This window comes from Apteryx rowi, unplaced genomic scaffold (genome assembly GCF_003343035.1).
Source record: "Apteryx rowi isolate R43461 unplaced genomic scaffold, aptRow1 scaffold_370, whole genome shotgun sequence".
Lineage (NCBI taxonomy): Eukaryota > Metazoa > Chordata > Aves > Apterygiformes > Apterygidae > Apteryx > Apteryx rowi.
This window is the reverse complement of record NW_020450197.1, coordinates 861,074-883,809: the sequence shown is the minus strand read 5'-3', so window position 1 is coordinate 883,809 and position 22,736 is coordinate 861,074. Positions and strand designations below refer to the sequence as shown.

At 42.4% G+C, this 22,736-nt stretch overlaps 1 protein-coding gene and 1 long non-coding RNA gene across 2 annotated transcripts in view; one reads left to right on the top strand and one right to left on the bottom strand.

Moving 5' to 3' along the window:
* Positions 1 to 2,363: 2,363 nt before the first annotated feature.
* Positions 2,364 to 16,308, top strand: RGMB (repulsive guidance molecule BMP co-receptor b). The gene is made up of 3 exons (XM_026073595.1): positions 2,364 to 2,380; positions 2,496 to 3,007; positions 13,880 to 16,308. Exons 1-3 carry the CDS (start codon positions 2,368 to 2,370, stop codon positions 14,546 to 14,548), a joined length of 1,194 nt encoding a protein of 397 aa, XP_025929380.1. The 5' UTR covers positions 2,364 to 2,367; the 3' UTR covers positions 14,549 to 16,308.
* Positions 15,095 to 22,736, bottom strand: part of LOC112969859 — a 25,722-nt gene continuing 18,080 nt past the window's right edge. Inside the window, exon 6 of the long non-coding RNA XR_003254815.1 lies at positions 15,095 to 20,966. This is a non-coding gene — a long non-coding RNA (uncharacterized LOC112969859). The remainder of the gene's footprint in view (positions 20,967 to 22,736) is intronic.

Sequence of the window (22,736 nt, the reverse complement as noted above, 5' to 3'; positions counted from 1 at the left end):
CGGCGCCGCGAGCCGCCCCCCGCCCCGGGCGCGCAGCGCGGAGCGGAGCAGCGCTTCGGGGGCGCGCTGTTTTCCTTTTTTCCTGTTTTCTCTCCGCTTTGAATAGCGGCGCTTTCCGCCGGCCTCACGGCGAGGGGGGAAGGGGGAAGGCGCCCCGCAGACCCGGCTCGCGTCTCCCTTTCGGCCAGAAGCCGCCTGGTCAGGTTTTAGTCCTGTGAAAGTGCTGCGCTGCGGCCTAAGTGCTCCTCAGTGCTTTCCGATCCTAATGAAATAAGCTGTCTGCTTAGGTGATTGCAAGGCTGGCTCGTCTGAATTCAGCCAAATTTCTCTTCGCTCCCCCAGTCAGACCGAGAGCCCCCCGAAAGCAGTGCAGCAAACTTCCCCAGAGCTGCAAGGGGCGCAGAGCGGCACATTTGTTACGCTATTTGATAGCTTGCCTTGCCCACCTAGGCTGATTTTCATGTGACTAAAATATTATTGCAAATCGTACCCTAAAGTGTAATAAAAGTTTTCGATGCATTGAAAGTCAGGCTCTGAACCGACTTGGCCTATTTCAGTTTGCTTGGTATATTTCTTCCTGGTCTGTGATCATGGTTTTGATTCCCCCCCCCCCTTTTTTTTCCTTTTGCAAAGCTGCATATCACTTGCACAAAGATCAAGTGAGAAACTTACTGCTTGCTCCAACACTTCATGATTGTGCTTGGCTACGGGTTAGAGACTTTTTCCTTTACCCTGTGTTGTCTTGGGATTTTGACAGGAGATGCACTTCATTGCCATTATAAATTCATGGATCGGATATTCTGGGTGCATCATGTGAGTTGCTATACAGGCAGCTCAGCTAGGGATGAGCAAAGAAACTGCTAATATACTCTCGTCACTGTGTGAATTGCAGAAAACAACTGCATTTAAAAATTAAAAGTCCTACGTTACTGTTCAGTCTTTTTTCACTCCCATGTCTCTGGCGTTTACCAGTGTTGTAATTGGGCTGTTAAGACCAAACTGAGGCCAATCCTATTTTACTTTGAGGTCAGGAAGAAGGTGGGAGACAGTGTAGAGGGAGGGATTTGAGGGGAGGGAACAGAATAGCTGTAAAATATGCTGTATTTTCCTTTTCCCTTTGTTCACACTTCCATGTACTTTTCTAAGTATTTTTTTGTTGTTCTTTGTTTTATGACCATTTGGAATCATAAACGAATGTATACACAGCTGAATTTTATAGGTCATAAAAGGAACAAATAAGCACAGCATGTCTTTAGCACATAGTTCTTGGTGCTGGACAACTATTGCGTGAAGTCTTGCACGCAGTCTCTGTGCACTTCCATGTGCTGTAATGGCCGTCTTTGGCTGGGAGGAAACCTGATTTATCGTTTGACTGATGTCCCCCTCGTTTTAACCCCTGTGCAATGTGTGCATCTGCATTTCCTTTACTGCAGTGTGCAGCCCTGTTTGTTTTTTTTCTGCCCCTGGTGAGTTGCTCTGTGTAAAAGCTGCCCTCAGAAGCCTGGTGCGACCTGCCCCGAGAAGCTGGACGGATTTCAGGTCGTGACAGTGAAGGCTATGAAAGGGAGGGCTGTAAAAATGCCAGTTTGCTTGCTGGGATGGTAATTACATTTTCTTTGCGGAAATCGGGTGACCAGATAAGGTGCAACTGGTTTGTTCATGTAAACTGAACTGTGTAGCTCTTGCTTGAGTCTCATGAGTGCTTCAGGCTTTGGTTGTGAGAGGTTTTTTTCACCCCTTGTCTCATTATTTTCCGTAGGCTGTAAGAGGTGCTATCGCAGTGTTTGGATTCCCTAGCTGGCAACCTGAGCTTCAAACAGCTGTGGGTTTTCTTGCTATTTAATCACAGAAAGCAAGCAATGAAACTTAAGTGCCAGGGAAGCAAAGCAAACTGAGTTTATGGCTTGCTTCCCTCTCCCTCTCCTGCCCCCCCCCCCTTTTTTTTTCCTGCTTTCTCGAAGAGGAGCTTTGATCCCTACTTCATTCAGTTGGTTTCTGTCTAGACCTGTACCACTTGCCTTCTTTTTCACATCCTTCTCAGGAACAGGATTCTGTTTAAAAAGTTTAGTAACGTGTCCTGTAAAGCACTGAAAGACTAAATAGAGACTTGCTTATTGACTAAGTGATTAACTTAAGCATAGAATTGCATCATCATCTTGATATCATCTGGAAAAGAAATGCTAGGCTCGTACTTGGCAGGAGTTAATGCTCTTAATCCATTACTTGCTATTGTCTAGATGGAAAATAAGTCATGCTTGGGTCATCTCAACCTTTGAGAGAGAGATGCTCTGTATTGCTATCTTCCACCTTCCCCTGCCAAATGCCACCCTCCCAGCCCTGTTTTCCCCACTATAGAGCGTTTCCCCAATGGGTAAGCCCTGTAAGTTGTCTTTAAGTTGTTTTTTTGCAGTACCTGTGGGCAGGAGAGGGGAGGTGTGCGGATTGCAGTCCAAGAGACTTGCTTGATTTCTCTCTGCCTTCTGTTTTGTGCATAGGTGACTGCCAGCTGCAAACACATTGTCGAATCCAGAAGTGCACCACAGACTTTGTGTCCTTAACTTCACATCTAAACCCGGCTCTCGATGGCTTTGATTTGGAGTTCTGCAAGGCCCTGCGGGCATACTCGGCCTGCACCTACCGCAACTCCAAAGTATGCCGGGGAAACCTCGTCTACCATTCTGTGGTGCTTGGGATCAGTGACCTCATGAGCCAGAGAAACTGCTCCAAGGATGGACCCACATCCTCTACCAACCCCGAGGTGATCCAAGATCCCTGCCACTACAGTGGCCACGCAGGAGCCAGGGACTACCGGGGAGGGGAGCAGACTTCTCCTCCAACTTACCTATTTTGTGGCTTGTTTGGTGATCCTCATCTGAGGACTTTTAAGGATCACTTCCAGACATGCAAAGTGGAAGGGGCTTGGCCTCTCATAGACAATAACTACTTATCAGTTCAAGTGACGAACGTGCCTGTGGTCCCAGGATCCAGTGCTACTGCTACGAATAAGGTATGGATTGCTCTTAAACGCTGCGTACGCATACAGACAGAAGTGGAAGGCCGAGACAGTAGAGTGAGCCACTAAACCCTTACGAGTTAAGGTGTTGCAATAGGTTGAGAATGTTTTAGGCAGTAGTTTTAGGCACTTCTGTTTTGTGAAATTGCTTCTTTGCTGATTTCCTTAGAAACARCAAAACCCCTCAAAACAGCTTTTCTTCCACCCCCCACCCTCCAACCCACCCTGAAATATCACCAGAAAAACACTTAAGGAAACTAAACTGATGCCTTAAAACAAGCATCAGCTTGCAGCATCTTGACTGCCCCCGCACTAAATGGAAATCCTAGGGTAGGAGCAAGGAAGGAGTGAGGATCTTTGCTTTCCATTAATTCTCTAAGTTGTACAGCCATGACAGTTGAAAACAAAAAGCACTGACAGAGTGGCACAACAGATTAGCCAGGCATTGAGGGTTCAGAGCAGAGACAAGAAGGAGAATTGCAGAGAATTGAGAGGAGATAGCCCAAAAAGCAAGGGGGGGGGGGGGAAGACGACCTTGATGCCACGTGGCTGTTGGAGGGTCTTAGTGCCCTGGCTCTGTGAAGGAAGCAGCAGCCTGAAAATCCTACTGACAGTATATGTCCCTCTACAGACAGGCAAGACTTAAGATTTCTCTCTTCCCAACCACTTCAAGTGGTTACAGAAGAAATACATGCTCTAGTATTAATAGCATATGCCCTTTCTTTAAGAAAAGTACTTAGCTCTTCATGCCAAAGGCAGATAGCAGGTGTCCTTATAGGAAGAAAATGAGGAGGTATTAGGTCTGGGCCTGGCTGAAATGCCCTTAGGTTTACACCAGAAGCCAGGGGAGAAAAATATTTCTAACGTTTTCAGGTACCTTTTTATCATAAAATGAAATGATTCAAACATATGTGTGAAGCTGGTGCTGTCCCTCCCCCCCCCTTTTTTTTTTTCAAGATAAAGTGGCGAGTTATAGCAACGTACTTAACTGTTGTAGGATCAGCTTGTGTTGGGGTATGCTACAATGTTCCCAGACCGTCAGCACTGGAAACTTCTCACTGTATTTCTATACATGGGAATAGGTTAGAGCCTACACATCTACCATGGAGGTGGCTGTGCTACTGCACATACTAATAATGAGAATCAGTCTTGCTATTTATTAAGTGCATCCTTGCTGAATACTGAGATGTTGTCTAATGTTGATGCTTATATGGGTGAGAGAACACTTTTTGCTTGGGTAATAAATCAAAATTTTTCGATTTGTAGGAGGCCAAAGGTTGGATTGATACATCAATGAAAACCAAAATCCCCTTGTCTCAACTTGTGCTTGTGCCAAACGCAGTGCCTAAATGAACTTGGAGGGAGTATAAAATGAGGGAATGAAGCTATCTGAAATAAACTTTGCAAAAGAGACTCGAGTCTCTTGAGAAATCTGTTCCAGTGGCTTTTTTTTTTTCTCTCAAGACTCTTAAATAAGGAATACAAGAGAAAGTTACATTGCATAATCTCAAAAGTTTTTATCCTCGGTTTTGTTAAAGTCTTGTAGAGTAGTCTTTGTTTCCTTGTTCCTGAGAGTACTGGAGGAGAAAGTGTGGAGAGTCTTTTTGTGCACAAATTGCGTGGGTGGCCAGGGTGTGATGGTAGGTGATCTTATCTTTACCCAGCCATATTCTAAAAATGATTGACTACAGTTGCATGTTATGTGGGAATATGTGTTCTCAAACAGATAACCAAGAGGATTTGAGGAGGTAAATGTCTGTACATAGTGCAGGGAAAAATGTGTTTTTAAGGGAGTACCTTTTGTCTATCTCTATTTCTAATCCCAATGCATCTGTGTTTTGTTTTTTTTGTTGTTGTTGTTTTTTCTCTTCTCTGATTGGCCTTCTGGAAAAAGCAGTAATAGATTTTTCACTTTTGCAATACTGGTATTAGATTTTTACATCCCTGCAGTCACACAAGTACAGTTAAGCGTGCAGAAGCAATTAAATGAAATAAGATGTAAGCTTTAGGATATTAGAAACCTCTAGCACCAATATCTGTTAAATGCATACAGTACTTGAGTGTTTTCTTTCTTGGCAGGTAATCAAACTTTTATCAGCCCACCTCTTTGTGGGAAATGAAGGTCGTGTTTTGCATGCACAAGTAACTTTTCAAGATAAGTTTTAATATCTCTAATGCATCCTTTTGATTTCTTTATGGAGCAGGCTGCTATAAAAGGTACAGAAGAGGCCTATTAAACCACTGCTGGATTGATTCATGTAACATTTTTTTTCTGCAAATGTTCCATCTTGGTTGTGATRGTGCTGCTGGTGCTTTGTTTATGTTATTTTGGGCATAGGGTAGCTTAAGATATGGCTTAAAGAGACAGCAAAAAAATAATTCCAGTGGTTTTCTTTATCTAGACAGTGTTTTTCCTAACTTAGAGCATGCAAGTAAGCTACCTACCTTCTCAGTAAGAAAACTTTTCAGAACCTTATCACCAGTCYTGTTGGGTTTTTCTTCATTGCAAACATTTTAGATAGATGTTTAATTTTAACAGAAAATAATAACAAAGATTTATGTTGAACTTGAGTTGTGGAGAAGCCAAAGCAAATATCAAATTGCTCACTCTCCTGCTTAATCCTCTCTAAAGCAGACCTAGTAAAAGCAATGACAAAAAGTGTGGAAGCTTTAATTTATTTTTAATGCCCGTTTTTAGGGGAAATGATTTAAGGAGGTGTAGGAACAGAATATTGAATCTATACCCCACATGCAGTAATCCAACTTCCCCTGACTTCTGAAATGGTTGTTTCAAGGGGCATATCATCACTTAGCCTTGTAGATGGTTATCACCTTCAAATTTATCATGCCTTACTGGTGTTCAGAGTGACTTTTAAGGGAATCAGCAAAGAAGGGAGCATTCTGTGCAAAATAAAGTTGTCTTCTCACTCCAAAACCCATATGACTTGAATAACCCCAACAGTCTGAGGGCTATCCAGTAAGTTCATAAAGGGCAAGAGAACGTCAGGAGATTTTTAACAAGAATATGGAGAATAAAAGTATGTTTTTCTGCTTTCAATACGTGTCCAGCAGGAAAGAATGGAAAGCAGGAAAACTCTTCCTTTAATTCCTTAATTGGAAAGGTATGTCCTCCTGTGGGAGATGTGTGTTCATTCACAAAACGCTCTTGGCAATTTGTTTGTAGGTGTTTTGCATATTTGTGATGCCAATAGTAAGGACATCTGTTTCTTCAGAGTGAACAAAGCTATTGTATATTCTGTGGTCTAGTTGAAACTTGCAACTGCACTTTCTTCTGAGCTTGTTTGATCTGTTTATGCCCCTTGGCATAGGATCCCAGGGCCTTTCAGATGGAGAATGAAGGATCACCAAGTAGCTGGGAAACAGATTTTCAGTATGAGCTTCGTGCAGGTCATTGGCATTTCTTTATTTGATTTCTGCAACTACAGAAGTAGAGGTCCCCAGGCTCTTGGGGATCTCCTGAGGATAAATGGCTATTTCAAGGGGCTGTAGAGGGCGTAGGTAGGACGGATATTGTATAATGCCTTAAATAGGACTTTTTCTTGTTTTATCGTGGGCTTTATTTGGAGGGGAACAAAATCTTTGTTGTCTTTGACCAGTGTGACAGGTGTTCTGGATATCTCTAGMACAGTTATCCCTGAGTAGCAAATGAGGCAGAGGTGCCTGCACTTCCCTGTGGAAAACTTCCCTTCTTGTTTGCAGTGATCAGAAATGGACAAGGAGCTTTTCCTATCCAGGTGTTTTGTAGTGGATAGCTTGAGGGTGAGACATGGAGAATGGACACAGGGAGGGCAGAGAAAGAAAAACAGGCAGTGGAAAACCCAGAGCTTTTACTGTAGTGGGTTACTGGGCATAAAGCTTTGAATCTGGGAATAGACTGCATTAGCAGTGTAATGAAACRTTGGGTAAGTGCTCTTTTTCCCAGAGTCAAAACACTTAGGTATCTCTTTTGCAGTCTGGTTTCTATTTTTGCAAGAGGAAATCATTGGACTGAACACCCTGTACTTACTCTCCTTTAAATAATTAATATTAAAACAGTCGTCTTCCAGTTACTGTTCAGTTGTGCTTCTGAGTGGGAGCATCAGATCACTGACCACGTGTGATTAATTTTCTCATCCTTATAGACTTTCTGCCCAAGATAAAGATGAACTTTAGCTTTATTTCTCAGAGGAGGTACATACTAACTTTTTGTTGAAGGACTTCAGTGGAAAAACTGCATCGTTCATGAGGTGGAGCGGATAACACATTAACTTACAAAGCAGTGTTTAGTTTTTGTTACTGAAGAGCGAGGAAGATTGCAAGCAGAAGGGGGGAATGAAGGACCCGGGGTCCTTCAGCCTGTGCAAGTTAGTGCTGTGCTTGGGCGTACAGTTGGGCACAAACTGGTTCAGCAAGTAGCTGTGGACAGCGTGAAAGTGTAGGTGCCAAAGCACTTTCTGTATATTTGGGATGTTTCTAAAAGGCTGAGGCTTGCCAGCACCTTTAAGACAAGGGCGCTGTTCTTCATATCAAAAGCCASCCAGCTGTGCTTAAACGAGATGGCCTGTGGTTGACTCTCCAGACAGCTAGTCGTTGAATCTCCCCTGTGAGCAGTGTTCGACCTGGAATTAGGGCAGACTCAAACCTCTTCTCATGGTTAAACATGAAAGGTTTTGTCTTAGGATCTCTTCAGTATATTTCAGTTTTAAAGTCTACCTCTGCTGATGTGTTTTATCTATTATCTATATTTTTTGGATCACTTGTCCTCATGAAAAGATGAAGGTGGGAGAAATAATATGCTTATGAAAGAACCCAGAGTGGTCATGGCCACTAGTGGTGGCTAGTTCATAGCATGCTGAAAACAAGTAGGCTTTTCTGTTAGGAATAAAACTGAGTGATATAGAAGCGGTGGAAAAAGGACCTTGGCACTGTCCTGGCTGGAAGGCAGGAGGTGAATGTAGTCTTGAGGCCAGCTTCTTGGGCAGAGGCTGAAGCAGAAGAAACTGTCTGCCAGAAGCTCTGTTTTCTCTGCTAGTGAGATTCCTGTGTATTAGGCAGAAGATGCAAATAAATTCTCCTTGGTTTTGTGTTTGTTTTTGGAACTCAGACTTACCTAAAATGAAGGTCTGCATTTCTCCCAGATGTGATCTCTCAGGTCTTTGGCCTCTGCTCTGTGCTTTTGCCTTTAGCACTTTCACAGCGATCTCCTCCTCCGTAAGGAAAGCTCGTTTAGTCCTGTCACAGACACGTTTAGCATGTGCAGAGCCGCCTTCGGTCATATCAATGTGCTATGTTGGTTTGGATGGACTCATAAGAACAGCAGGGGACACAGCAAAAATACCACAGTTTTCCTGGGCACAGGCAATTTACTGACTTTGGTGATTTGCCGACTTCATCAATGTAAAGATAAACAATCCTGTTTCCTGGTGTTCAGGACAGCGTGGCATTACTAGAGGTTGTTTTCTAGGATAAGCTATGGCAGTTTGTCAGGTGCTAAACTGTCTGTCTTTCTCTGTTTCTGGAACTGCTGGAGAACTGTTGCTGGAGTTTTGGTGTCTTGAACCCCTTCGTTTAGGGAGCAGGAGAGGAGGAGAGAGCATGCACGCATATGTCTCAGCAGTATCTATCTGACTGTCTTCATAGCTCTGGGGGTTTCTTGGAGGCAGAAGGAAGGAGAATAAAGTAGTGGATAAAGATGGCAGTTTTTTCTCAGACATGGAGATGTGAGTTAAATGTTAATGTTGTGCATTTAAACAGGATCTACCTGCCTGTTACTATATATGCTTTACAGACTCACTGCAGGGGAGAAGAGCCCTTCTCCTCCTTGGATTGTCCACCAGAAAAAAGATGGAATATTTTAGCTACTATTCCCATTGATTAAAGGATGTTTAACTATGATCAAGTTCTGGATAGTTTTGAAATTAATCAATAGTAGATGCTAGATGTTTCTGGAGTTATTTATAAATGGTGACCTTCTCACTGAACCACATCTGAGAAATGCTTTCCTGAGTGATCTTGGGTTTCTTTTTGGAAATCTTTTCATGCTAAACTCTTTCTTTCAGACTGACTTCTTCTTTACTTCTGTTCTGCATGGGATCCCCATACCTTGCCTTCCCCTTTTCTCCCCAACATAAGACTGTAGCATGTCAGGGTGAAAGGTGGGATGCTTCTGTAAGTGACTAGCGGGCTGAAGAGGGATTGGTATATTTAGTTTTGTAATGCCCCCAACAACTCTTGCTTCTGAGAACTTGGTCCCAGCAACATCACTGAGGCAGTCTGCTCTAAATCTTTTTTCCTCCGAACAGTTTGATTCCTGTACCCCTTCCAATGTGCCTGAAAGGAGCAAAATGTCTTTCAGGCATATGCCTCTAGCTTCTGTTCTTGAGCTATGTCTACTTTAGCAAGTAGTGCGCTGCAAAAGGGGTGAATGTGTGCAGGGAAACAGTTTGTGCTGAGAATTACGTGTCTGCATATAGGTATTTCAGGGGAAGAGGTCCTACTTTGGATGAGCTGTAGTGCTGTCGATGGACTGAGTAGTCATTAGCATTTGGAGCACATCTTTTGGTTTTGTTTCATCCAAAAAGACCTGCTATGCGTATAAAAAGGAACTACTGTGTGGTGTAGCTTTAAATGAGTCTGAATGAATCCTTGTTTCCAAATGAGTCCTTACAGTTTTCCTTTATTAAATCTCTACTTCCACCTTTCAACACTGCTTTATTATTCAAGTGGTATCCTCTGGGTGGTACTTGGTTTCTAAGATAAACTTTCTACATGCTTTTCACCTGTTGCAGGTCTCCAGAAAGGGAAGCTGTGAAAATTTCAGTTAGAGATTGGGAGGTCATTTAATACATTATGCTTTCAACTTTCCTGTATATGTGAACTGCAAAAGCTTTTTGATGGACTCTCGGAAATTTTATGCATGCTATGCAGTTGTCTACCTATGGACTTTTAATAGCTGCCTCTGACAGATCACTTGTTAAGTCATTCACAGGCCTCCCAGGCATCGTTGAAGACCACTGGTCTAATATCAGAACACCTCTTGCTGAAACATCTTTCCCGCTTATTCTCCAGTGCTTGATGAAATCATTATTAAACCATCAGCGATGTGTTTCTCTTCAAACATAATCCTTCCCCATCTTTTCCCATAGACTGAAATGGTGCGTAATGAAGCATCTGAATGCTTTCTCCTGATGCCACTGGGGCACGCGCTTTAAACTGCAGACCTGTACTGAAGGTCAAATGTAAGCAGCAAAGTGTTTTTTCTGCTGCCTCAGAGTGCCCTCTCAGCAACCTGCGTGTCCTGCTGTACCTTGCTCAGATGTCCAGGGAGGTCACTAGATAGGCCCGTGATGGGAACTCCTCTACTTCCATGCTGCTCTCTGTTAGCCACAGAAATGCTCAGTGGCAAACTCTCATGTCATAAGAAACACTGTAGGGGCTGTGTTTCAGTGTGCATATCTACTTTTTGAGTAGGCAGTTTACAGTTGTTAAATACTTGCATAAACTCCTTGTTACAATCAATGTTCCCTGCCTCTCTAACTAGCTTTTCTTGTTATGTACCTGAATGCTGACTGTAACCTCTCCAAGACAGGTGTTGTGGTCTTATATGCTGGGAGTAGTAACAGGGAAGGAGGGGGTGGTTCTCTGAATTTTAGTAGCGCTGTGAGACCTCGACAGTGTTGAGGTAGGTTCTGCATGAGCACATGGTGATGCAGATCCTCACCTGAAAGTACAACCCAGTCAAGACAAACATAGGGGGAGGGAGGTCGGCCTGGGGACTATCCCACTAAAATTGTGAGTGAAACTGGGCAAGATCAAAATCTTTCCAAAYCTAATAGAAACCTTCTTTCCTTCTATGTTTAAAAGAATAAAAATAAAAGTCAGATTTTTCCAGATTCATTGCCTGTTCAGTAAGTAGTGTTACCTTCTTGCCATCATGTTTGCGTTTTCTAAGTCTGAAGCCTGACCTAATTCTAGGCAGGCTTTGTCTGAACTCTTTCCTCAGGAATTTTGCCTGTAGTAGGTGTAGAAGACTTGGATGCCTGAAGCTGTGTTTCTAGATATGGGAGTTGGATTTGTGTTTTATGGTTGTGGGTGGGCTAGACTTCAAGGAAAGAAATATTAAAAATGAATGAGCAGAGCCAGAGTAGCTTGGGCACAGAGGAGAAAGGAACGTTAACAAAGGCATTGATGTTTTAAATGGACAGCAGTACTGTCCATCAATAATAGATGGAGTGGTACAGTGCAAATGTGCCAAACTGAGTTATTGCTTACTTGTTCAAACTAATCCATATATTGCAGTAAGGATTCACAGATCCCTGGTTTTACTGGTCTGGCCTGTGGATCAGACAGCAGTGGCAGGAGAGAAAACACAACATCCAAACTGACTGTCTTGAGCCACAATGTTTAAATACAGATCTGTGTCCTTAGCAAATCTTAATGGTCTTCTTGCTGATTCTCTGTCAGGAGCATCCTTGCAAGAGGCCTTCGTTCCCTTAGGGCCTTCAGCCCTTGCTCAGCGTGTGGCTTTATTGCAGGTCTTGCCCAGGGCGAAGGGCTCTGCCCTTCCTCGCTTTCCCTGACACCGCGTGCCTTTTCCCCTTGCAGGGGAAGGTATGCTGGAGAGGGGCATCTCGGTGGCTGTCCTTATTGCTTCCTCTAAAATCTTGCCAGCTCCCTTGCTTAACTGTTACAGCAAGTAGCCAGTTCTGTGTCTCATTAAAACTATGTGTAGTGTTAACTCCAGGCTTGCTCAGGTGCTGAGCAGCCTGATGGGGCTTTGCCCCTGCTGGCATGTAAATCACTCTTCCCTTGCGGAGCAGCACAAATGTGCTGGAGGAGTCAGGAGCGCTTTGTTATCTGAGCAGCCCAAGTTAGAGATCTATTTCATTGAAACTGTGTTATATAGAATATAAGACCTGACTTAGGGAATGAGGCCCTGGATGATGTGCAGAGCATGCATCAGACAAAGCTCAGGTGTCTCCTCTCTGGGTTGCTGGCCTTACTTTGCAAAACAGTGATATGAGGTGGTCTCTACAGCAGGAAAGGCACTGAACTTTTGAGGAAAAATACTTGTACATCGTCTAGATTTTGGTCAAAGATCTTCAAGCTCAGCTGTGGCCCACAGATATGAGTTTACCAGATTGCTTGACTGCAGCTGGTCTCAAGCTAGCTGTATAACTGATTAAAGCAAAGAAAAACCGTTGGAAAGTTCCAGTCAGACAGCACCAGTGGGAACATATGGAATTAAAATAGGGAGTACTCTGTGTGTGTGTGCATGTGAGAGAGAGAGAAAGACTGACAGAGTCAACTAACCAGGACAAACCAAACATTAAAAACCAATGTAATACTTTTTAGTGTATGTCTGCATATTTGGGGAAGTTGTTGGGGTGGGAGAAGGGAGGAAGAGGTGCTAGAAGTGAAGACTCCTGTCTTTTACAGCTGGTATGGAGAGGTGAGACTAATGAGGGTAGAGGTTTTTTTTGAATTGTCTGTAATCCAGCTGTTTATTTAACCTCCAGCTCTTATTTCAAAGCGGAGGGGCAAGAAACTAAAGCTTTTGTGCAGAAGTGTGCTGGTTAACTGAAATTAAAACATGCGAGGTTGCCATAAATTTTAAGGAAAATGCTAATGTTAGTTTGAAAATATTTTCTGACATGCTTTGGAGTATTCTGAATCTTATAGCAGTGTGCTTAAATGATGGTCTGTAAGTAGATTTGATGTAATCAGTCAGTCAAGGGCAAAATAATGATTAAAATCCCCATTTCTAGTGCCAAATACCCTTTGACCTTTTCAAGAATTTACTATTTCCTCCTCTCTGAAACTGTAAAAGAAGAAGCATCTCTGTTTCTAATATTTATATTGTCCCTTCAATACACATTTTTTTTCAAAAAGCCACTAGACACCTCAAGCTCAGTCTGCCAAATAGCCTAATTATCTCCTTCAAGTAAGACCGGAGGACCTACTGTTTCTATTGTGGTTTATTCAAATAAGTGTAAAGCTTTAAAAAGCAAGTCATAATCTTAAAAGAACAAGTAGTTGGTTTATATTCCTGGTTTGTGTTGCAGGTCACCCTTCAAAGGCATGTCTTTGGGTGTCTTTCAGTCGCGCTTTGTTTCTCTGTTGGCACGTTCTCTAGCAGCAGCAGACTGGAAGTGTCAAATCCCCYAGTTCCTAGGACTAAGAGATCCAGGAGCTGTAACCAGTTACTTGACTAGTTGTTTTTCCTGGTTACTGCATCTCATCTCACTGCTTGTTGTATTGTAGCAGTGAACACATCAGTGCTTTAACAGTATTCTTAACACAGCTAATCCTGGCAAAATTTCTAAGAAGTGTGAAACACTCCGACAAGGGTTGGTCATGCAGTCACTGTCAGAGGCAAGATGGGAATATTGGGAGTGAGGGAAACCGAATGCTCCAGTTCCTTTCTGTGCTTTCACACAGTCTTGTTCCACAGTTTTGCCATAGCAGCCAGCAGTGTGGGAATTATTTGGCATGTATACATCCCTGCGATTGCAGGATGCATTCCTAAGTGTTAAGAAACCATCAGGCAGGAGGGAATTGTGATGCTTAATTAAATATACAGCCTTTTCCTTTCCTGACCTTGTTGCAGTTGCCACATGCTAATAGTCTTGCTTCCAGGCCAAGTTAAGAACAAATTTAACAATTGCCATCTGGTAAAATGTTGCTTTTTGAGTATATATGCAGACTGTTCTCTGCTTTAGGCATGAGTGGGGACAAGCGTCAAGCTCTGAGCTTAGTGGGCAGTCCCAGATAATCACAGCTGCAAAATGGAAAAGGGATTGAAATGTGTATTTTTATTTCCATGCTCTCTAACTGCTTTTTTCTCTACCTCCTTCCCCCTTCCAGATAACTATTATCTTTAAATCGTACCAAGACTGTACAGATCAGAAAGTATATCAGGCAGTGACTGATGACTTACCTGCAGCCTTTGTGGATGGCACAACAAGCGGAGGTGATAGGAACACCAAGAGCCTGCGAATTGTGGAGAAAGTCGGTGGCAAATACGTCGAAATGCATGCCAGGTACATTGGGACCATGGTGTATATACGCCAGCTTGGGCGCTACTTAACACTGGCCATCCGCATGCCTCAAGAGTTGGCTATGGCCTATGAGGAGAGTCAGGACCTGCAGCTGTGTGTGAATGGTTGCCCATCAAGTGAACGTATCGATGATAGCGGCCACTTGCCACTGCCTGTGATGGGGCAGTTACTGCCCCAGGCAGCCACTGCTCATCCCCGCTCCATGTACACACTGGAAACTGCCACCACCAAATGCCATGAGAAGATGCTGGTGAAGGACATCTATTTTTACTCATGCGTGTTTGACCTGCTCACCACTGGTGACGCTAACTTCACGGCTGCTGCTCACAGTGCCTTGCAGGATGTGGAAGCATTGCACCCCAGAAAAGAGCGCTGGCATATCTTTCCCAGCAACGGAGGTGGTGCCGTGAGCAAGGGTAGCAAATTGTTTGTCAGTCTTGGACTTGTGTGCTTGATCCTTGTTGCGTTTTTGTAGGTTTTTTTGTCTATAACAAAGTTTTGAAATATATATTGTCATAATATATTGAGTAAAGATGAGTATATATGTATATACCATGTATATGAAGGGATGTTTTGTCTTGGGACACCCACCAGATTGTACATATTGTGTTACTGTTTTCATGTATGTTGGATGTAGTATTCTTTGTATCTATTTGTTTTGCAGTTGGTGAAATGTTTTATAATGTCCCTGCATAGGGACCTGATAGAAAGCACTTTATTTTTTATATATTAAATATTTATGTGTGTATCTGAGTAATTATGTATTACACATGTACATACAATACCCCGTGCTCCCTCTAAGTACTACTTTGTTTTAAAAAAAATTTTTTAATATTAAAATTTTTTTTCCTGTCCTTCCTCTTACTGTAGAGGTTAGCACCTCTCTTTTCCTACAATCACACTGGTGATTTGTTGCATTCTCTAGTTAAAACCAATTAAGAATGGAATCTTATTCTGTCCCTTAAACAAATGCTCCTTCCTTCTTTGGAGGGAGCTCAAAAGACCATCTAGTATAACTCTGCTTCTGCTATGCACAGCGTTTATGTTGCAGAGACTTGAAATACAAAACCACCTTCCTAATCCTGACATCTTCTAATTCCATAGCATGATTTTCAAACGAAGAAAAGTACTTACACCATCCCTCTGTGAATGCAGTGGAGTGAGGCTTATGTAGCTTGATAGAAGCACTGGAGAGTTGACTTCTAAAGCTACTTTGCCGTGGTGGAGGGAGAAGGAGTTTATTCAYGGAGTGTATTTTTACAAAGACTATTCTGGCTGGATTAGGCACTGTTGATTGGTAAGGACAGCAGTAGTCTTTTCTCAGAAAAACTAATTAATTGCCCATTTGGATGGGTAATTGCATAATATGTTGTTCTGGAAAAACATTAGAAGAAAATAGCCTGAGCTGAGGTAAGGCTGAAGATAGCATTTTATTCTAGGCTAGACTGCAGGTATCTCTTTGGGCAGCTTGTTCTGTCTGTGCAATTTGATGGTGCTGTTTCAGATGAATTAGACTTGTGGATTTACGCTGTGTCTGGTAATGTGGTTCCTGCTGTTTCACCTGATGGGGTGAGGAGATTCTCCCTATTCTTCGTGTGGCTGGGCTTCCTCACTGGTGCACTGAATTTAAAGATCTTACRGCTGAAAGCTGGTGGAGAAGCCTAGCATTGCAGTACTGATGCACACACTTAATACATAGGCACCAAGTGCTAGTTAATTTCCCCTGTCCATGGATCCCATGAATATATATATATATATACACACTTATATATATGTATACTAGTATTGAATTGTGAGCCCCTCAGATAAGTAATATTTCAGAAATGTAGTACTTCCTTTAAAAAGTTTTCATTTTCTTGTTCCTGCTGTGGGATTTCTTGAGAAAATGTTATTTGCACATGTTCGTTCTTGAAGTCTACCATAGCCAAGAGAGCTGTAGTTAATGCCAAACATGTGGATATTTTGAAGCTAGTGAATGGTCTCTGGGGAGAACTTAAGCTTAGAGGGAGCACTGATTTTCACAGACACTCCGAATGGCTGTCTTTTAGAAGGCTGCAGATTTTATTTTCATGCTTGGAAACCCCACAATGTGTCAGTCTTTGCAAAACCTTTTAGATGTGGTTCATGAATATACCAGTAAGTATATGTTTATGTAAAAGAGTGACTGTGCAGTGTGTAAATACTTTAAATTATTACGATAGAAGAATAAAGTTGCCTACCCCTCTGAGGAACGTCTGTAACGTGGTGTTAGTGACCCCTGGTGGGGTGCAGAGAAATTGGGGATGGGGGCTGTGCACCGGGCAAGCAGTCTGTAACCCAGGGCCCCGTATTTATTTCCTAGGCATCACTTGCTGTGTAGGAATGTGCTGAATACAATTGCCATACTTCCTTGCAGATGCTTACTTCCCTCTTCTAAATTAGCTGTGTGGTGAAATTTATGATCAGCAGCTGCAAAGCAGGCCAGTTTATTGAGGAGACAGCGTGTGGGAAACCGGCGGCAGGAAACATCCACTCTGGATCCCACTTGTACGCTCTTCCTTGCAGTATTTGCAGAGATATTTAGAAGAGCTTAGACACAGTAGTCTGATTTTGCTGTGGCTGTCTTGAAAAAGGTTATGAAAATCCTGTTTTCAGGTTACTGGATAACTCTCAAACCAGAAGGACCTTGGGAGAGAAAATTAATTGCTGTAAAACTGAAGAGGAAATTGAGGGATTGAAAGAATAAATGGTACAGAAGAGTCTATAAGATTACAGAAGTTTGTATAACAAAATGATGTGTTAAGCATGCATGGGAGCTTTAATATTTCAGCTGCAAGGTTAATCACTTAGTACAAAGGTAAATTGAAACTGCCAGTGCTTAAAACAGGTTATATCACACACATACCAAGCAAGATAGACCTAATGAACACAACTTTGAATGTCTTTTTTTTTTACCTACAGCTAGAATTAGGAGTGGGGGAGGAACAATCTTAAGTGGTAGATATGTCACTGAAATGCTCTGTGGAAGCAAATGGCTGTAGGAAGATAAAGGGAGTTTTAAATACATGTTTAATGTGTACAGAAGGAGGCCTTCATTTCTGTAAGAGTTTATTTTCAGATGTGTTGATTTACCACTGTAAGCTCCGTGGAAGGCAATATAGCATGATCATCGGTATTTTGATGCAACAACTACTAAATTATTGCTGAAGATATCTGTTGGCCTTGGTTTTAACAAAAAAAATAGCCAGTGCATTAGATGTTAGTGGCTTATTCAAAAGATTATTTTAAGTCTCTTCTGTAGCATTTCTAACCAGAGTATCTTCTAACCCTGTACTAATATAGCCTGTTAAAAGCAGCTGGGGCTAAGTCTCTGTTTATAGCTGTGGAGACTGACAACGTCCCTGGGACACAGGCAGCATGTCACGGCAATGTGCAGAGAGCCCAGTGCTCGAGCGTTCATCTTCGATGCCCATGCAGCTCTTCAATACTGGAAATAGTGCACTCAATGGACTGTCAAGCCAATGCTGCTTTTCTCTCTCTGTCACACTCCACTTCTGAAAAACCTGTCTGGAAGAAGGAGCTGTATAGAGCAAATACGAAGTGGGGCACAACCTGAAGGTGAGGAAAAGCAGGGCCTGAGCACAACCTGCCGCTCTGCCATGTTAATTCAGGGCCCTCAACATGCAAGCACAGCAGTGCATCTTGTTTCAAACAGCTGCTGTCTTGCAAGCAAATAGATCCCCAACTATTTATGTTTGCATATGTAAAAATTATGGATACCGTGCATTTGTTTTATGGTTATTGAGGCTGTGGGAGCAGCTATTTACTTATTTACACTCCTACATTAAGCAAGCAGTGTTGCAAGCTCTGTAACACCTAATGACTGCCTCTTTAGGGGACATGTTCAGAAAAATCTCATTGTGGCTTGTGGGTTTCCTCTCTTTTGTCAGGCTTCTAGTAGCGTTTCAAATCTTGTGCTCATTTTCTTCATATAAGTACAGCTAGGGTATTGTACACTGAGGTTTTCATGCTTTGGGTTATTTTAATTCCCATCTGTGTCTTGACTGATAAACAATATTTCTTTCTCTTTCCCAATTCTAGGCATTAAAGAATGCTGTCTATATAATGCCCAGATCTGACTCGTAATGACTTGATTTTTTTAAAAAAAAGCTATTCAGTGCTGTTTACAAGATAAACTTTCTCTGTGTCGTGATAGTTCTCTCCAGCTATATTCAAAACAAACGAGAGCTGTGTGTGTGTGTCAATGTTGTTCTTGAGATTTTATCATTAATTAGCTTGTTTTGGAAAGCAACATAGCCACAGATCAAATACAAGTATGCAGGTAAATTTATTGTAATGTTGATGGAAAACAATTGCATTTAATCTGGTTCAGAATTCTTTTAATCTGACTGTGTTTGTAAATTATTCTTCATTGAAATTAAAAGCTGTTGATCAGTAAATCAACTGTGAAAAGTAAGATTGATTACAGGGTCGGATACGTACAGGGGTAAGCCTCAGAACTAATAACTAGATATAAAAACAACGTGCAGTATGTGCATTGCCAGTAATATTTATTTATAGGAATTATTTTCATGAATACTGTGATTTTAAAGCTTGATTTCCACTTTTTTATATACCATAAGAGTAGGAAAATAATCCCTTAAAAATACAAAGTACATACTTCATGTTGATTTTAGTATGTGCTGAAGGCTGGGTCTACAAAGGATTTTATATGCTCTGGTATGTGAAGTGTTTAAATCCAAAACTGAGATTCACAGTACAGGATCTAGGACTCCAGGATCCCTGTCTCACTCTATTAATCCACTGACGTCCCCCAAGGAATCTTTATTTTTGCTGCTGAGCAGAGAAAAAAGTCTTGAGGGTGATGCCTTCACCCTAGCCAGATTCACAAGTCAGTCATTCAGCTGCCTAATTTACTTGCAGGACATTTTTGGCAGGTATTCTACCTGATTAATCCACATGCCTGACACAGAGCATGGTAAGAATTATTTATAGTGCAGTGATTTAAACATTCTGCCCCGGCTTGGGAGAGGCAGGGTAAAATTCCTCCACTGCCTGAGCAGAGATTTGATCTTTCACATCCTGAGAGAGAGAGTGCCAAATCCCTAACAACCGGCAGGTATTCACAAATAAATGCCATTCTGCTTTGTTAGAAAGTGATAGCTTTATCTAAATAAGGTCTTAGGTGGCTGAAAGAAGCTGGAGGCATACTTTACCCTTTAGATTTATTTCAGCTACGTTCAGTAAACTAAACAGCCCCTCTCTGTACTCAGAGGCACTATTTTAGGCTGGAATTGTCTTCTGGAGGTGCCTAGTGATGTCCTTCACTACAGAGGAAACCCAGACATCTAACTTTTAGATAAGTCAGAAGAAGGGAATCCAGGCCCGATGGCTAGATTGAAATTTCCAAGCTAGCCTCCTCCTTGGGGACTACCTGCACTTACGAGAGACAAGCTAGCTGACTCTGGTGCTTCCTGCGCAGCACCACACATACCTCCTGGCCAAGCCCAGCTGAGGCACACCACTTGGCCTCTGAAGCACCACACCCAACCTCCTCAGCCTGATCTGAGCACTGAAACTTTCAACACCTGCTTTCTCGTCAAAGATGACCTGGAGAAGGCAACAAGGCTGCTTTCTGTTATGGGGCTTCCTCCCCTCCCAGAGCAGCTCCTTGCAAAAAGCAAGCATGCATTGGGGACGAAGAGGAAAGAAGAGATTGTGAGTGGGATCATAGTGGGTAAGGCTTATAACCTTAATTTTGGCCTTTAATTCCCAGACTGTGCATTTTCTGATCAATGACACAAGTTATGTAACATAAACCTCCCTATAGGAGCAAGGGCTGTGTTTTCTAGTAAGCATGTTTTATCTATCTTTTAGGCTGTCCGTTGGTGTCTCCCTTGATGGCTCTTGTGCRTTTTGCATTCCTTTATTATACAAGTATTTTATAGAAAGCAGAACAGTTTTAACAGATTGCCAAAGCCAGCCCCTTAAATACCCTGTAGCCAAATGGTGAAGGTGTTTGCCTAGGAAGTAAGAGATCTGTGTTTGTTAGAATTCTCACTCTAAGTCATGTAAAGGAGATGTTTAAACAAAGGTTTCCTGCCTTCTCAGGTGATGGCAATGACACTATGCTATTGGCTATTTCAGCTCCTGGCAGTGGTAAGTGAAAGCAAAAACTGCCTCCTCAGCAGTGAATGCTGGTGGAGGAGAGCACTGCTGCTGACCTGGAGCTGTCATGTAAAACCCCGTGAGAATTGTACCCCAGTATTTCCTACTGGATAGCTTACGGCTACAAAGCCCTGCTCTGAACCCTGGTGATCTTATTGCTCCACACTATCTCACTCAGGGTTGAAAAGTCTGCTGCAAAGCAGCGCAGCCCAAATGTGTGCATGCTGCAGGTCTTAGCACTGCAGTGCCTAAACATTGGATCCAGTGTACAATTTCAGTGGTTTTAAAACCCAGCTTGCCCCTGAAATCATTGCAGATGCCTGTAACATCCTCACTATAAATAGCTCAGCACCTAGGTTACACCTAGAGCTGATAAAAATCCTCTAATTTGGCATCCCCATAAGACTCCCACAGGCCTGATCCAGCAGCTGTCTTTTCCCAGAGGCACTGCTCAGCTCTTTCATACCAGTCCTGCTAGGAGAGCGCGAGAACAGGGTTCAAAGACCTCTGCAGGATTTAAACACATCACTCCCATTTTCTGTAGGTGGGGTAGCAGCTCCTGTCACAGCAGTGATTTTCTCTCCAACCTTCAGTCTCTCCATAGGGCTAGCCCAGTAGTAGCAAACCTTTTGGGTAACTAGGGCAAGTTAAAGAGTAACACACACCACCGTCTTTGCTGCCACCGCCAGTCTGTTGGTCCTGGCCTTGATGTAGGTGCCAATGAGCTAGGAGAGACAGATGATACCAGAATAAATAACTTTTTTCACATTTAGCAGTTGTACAATACTTTATCAATTATAAATCGTATTAAAAGGCCCTAGATAATTAAATTGTGGCTTGTGAGAACCATGCTTGTGAACCTTTTTTGGAAAGCCACTATTTTGGAAGACTTTTTTTTTTTTACATGCTTATAAAAAAGTCACAAGTCTCACCTCTTCCTACAAATGACATGGCCTTTATGTATGTTAAAGGGATCAATAAATATTCCCATTGGGAAACTAGGTGCAGATATGCCTCAGGTGAACAATAATTTCAGGTGCACCTACCTTTATGGCAATATCACAGCCTTCTGCCCCTCCCTGCCCCCAATCACTGGCTATTTTAAACTCCTCAGTCAATAAATATCAAATCCTTCAGTGGTGGCCCTCCAAGTTTTGAATCTTTGAAAACTCTCTACAAGTAGACATGCATGTTCACTGATAGAGAAGATAAGAGTTCATCTCTATCTGTCAGCAGAGCTTCAACTTGTCCTTGTAAGATTGTGGATAACTACTTGGCTTCCTGTAGTTACTTTATTTTTTTACTGTTCATCTATTTAGATAATCTGATCTGTTTCACTAAAGAAAAAAGGAGCCTTACAAATGGAAACACTTTCTACTTCTGGGTTTAGACTCTATGGTAAAATGTCTAACTTCACAATTATGAGACACTAGCTAAATGGACCTCTGTTCAAAAAAATATTAGGCTATTGCTCCTATGTGGCCTGATGTGAGAGCAGAAGCACAGAGTGAAATCTTTGCTTCTGTAGCTCTAGTGCCCACCCTGTGCATGGTTCGGAGGCTTTTGGATTAGCTCTACTCTGGTCCCCTCTCAACAGTTGGAGTTTATTATATTCTGGAGCATTTCCTCCACCTGAAGGAATTCACTTCATGCAGTCCAAGAAGTGAACCAAAATATGGTAAGCCGGGACATGCACTTCAAAAGTGAAAATCTTATCAATTCTTTCAACATTTGCAAAAAGATCACCTAACTGTTAGTGCTGGCGATTTTCATTCAAGTCTTTAAAATTAACAACAAAAGTCCTTAAAAACCAAAACAACCCCCCCCCAACCCCACAGCCTACAAGCAGTTCATTTGTAATTGAACCAGTTGGTCAAATTATAAGAAGCAAAAATGCTTTACATAGTACAAAAGCAGCTGACCCAGAACTAGCTCTGCCTTTGCAGAGAGTACACTGTGTAACCTTGAGAAATTACTTTGCCTTTATTGCATTTGGTTTCTGCACCACTCTTTTTCTGTTTGCAGTACAGATAATCTCTCATTTTATCTTTGGACAAGGCCAATGTGTCCCTCAGTGGCCAGGCCCAATGGGTTCCTCATCTCGGTCAAAAGTTTTAGGTAGCATTAATGTAAGGTGAATTAAAATAAATGCTTAGTGCCATCCAGCTTCTCTCAGAGAATATTTCTTCTGGAGATTTAAATTGCCAGCAGTTAACTGGCAAGATATTGGCCTCTGGTGGGGTACTTGCCGTAAACATGCAACTGTTAACCGCAGTTAAATTGTGGATAATAAGGGTTATCTGACAAGCAGGAATGAAACTTCCCCAGATAACAATTTAGGTTTCTTTTGGGGTAATTTACCCTCAGTGGGGTTCTTAGCAATTCAGTGTGCATATGGATCAGTATGTAAATAGAGTATCTGCTTGATTTCTAGGCTCAGGGTATCACTGGCAAATGTGCCAAAGTGACTTGCGTTGGTGGCTTAGGCCCCTAGA

Bases quoted from the DNA above. Each gene is read 5' to 3' on its own strand.
- RGMB (XM_026073595.1), top strand. The intron at 3,008-13,879 runs GTATGGATTGCT...TCCCCCTTCCAG, and splicing joins GTGCTACTGCTACGAATAAG to ATAACTATTATCTTTAAATC.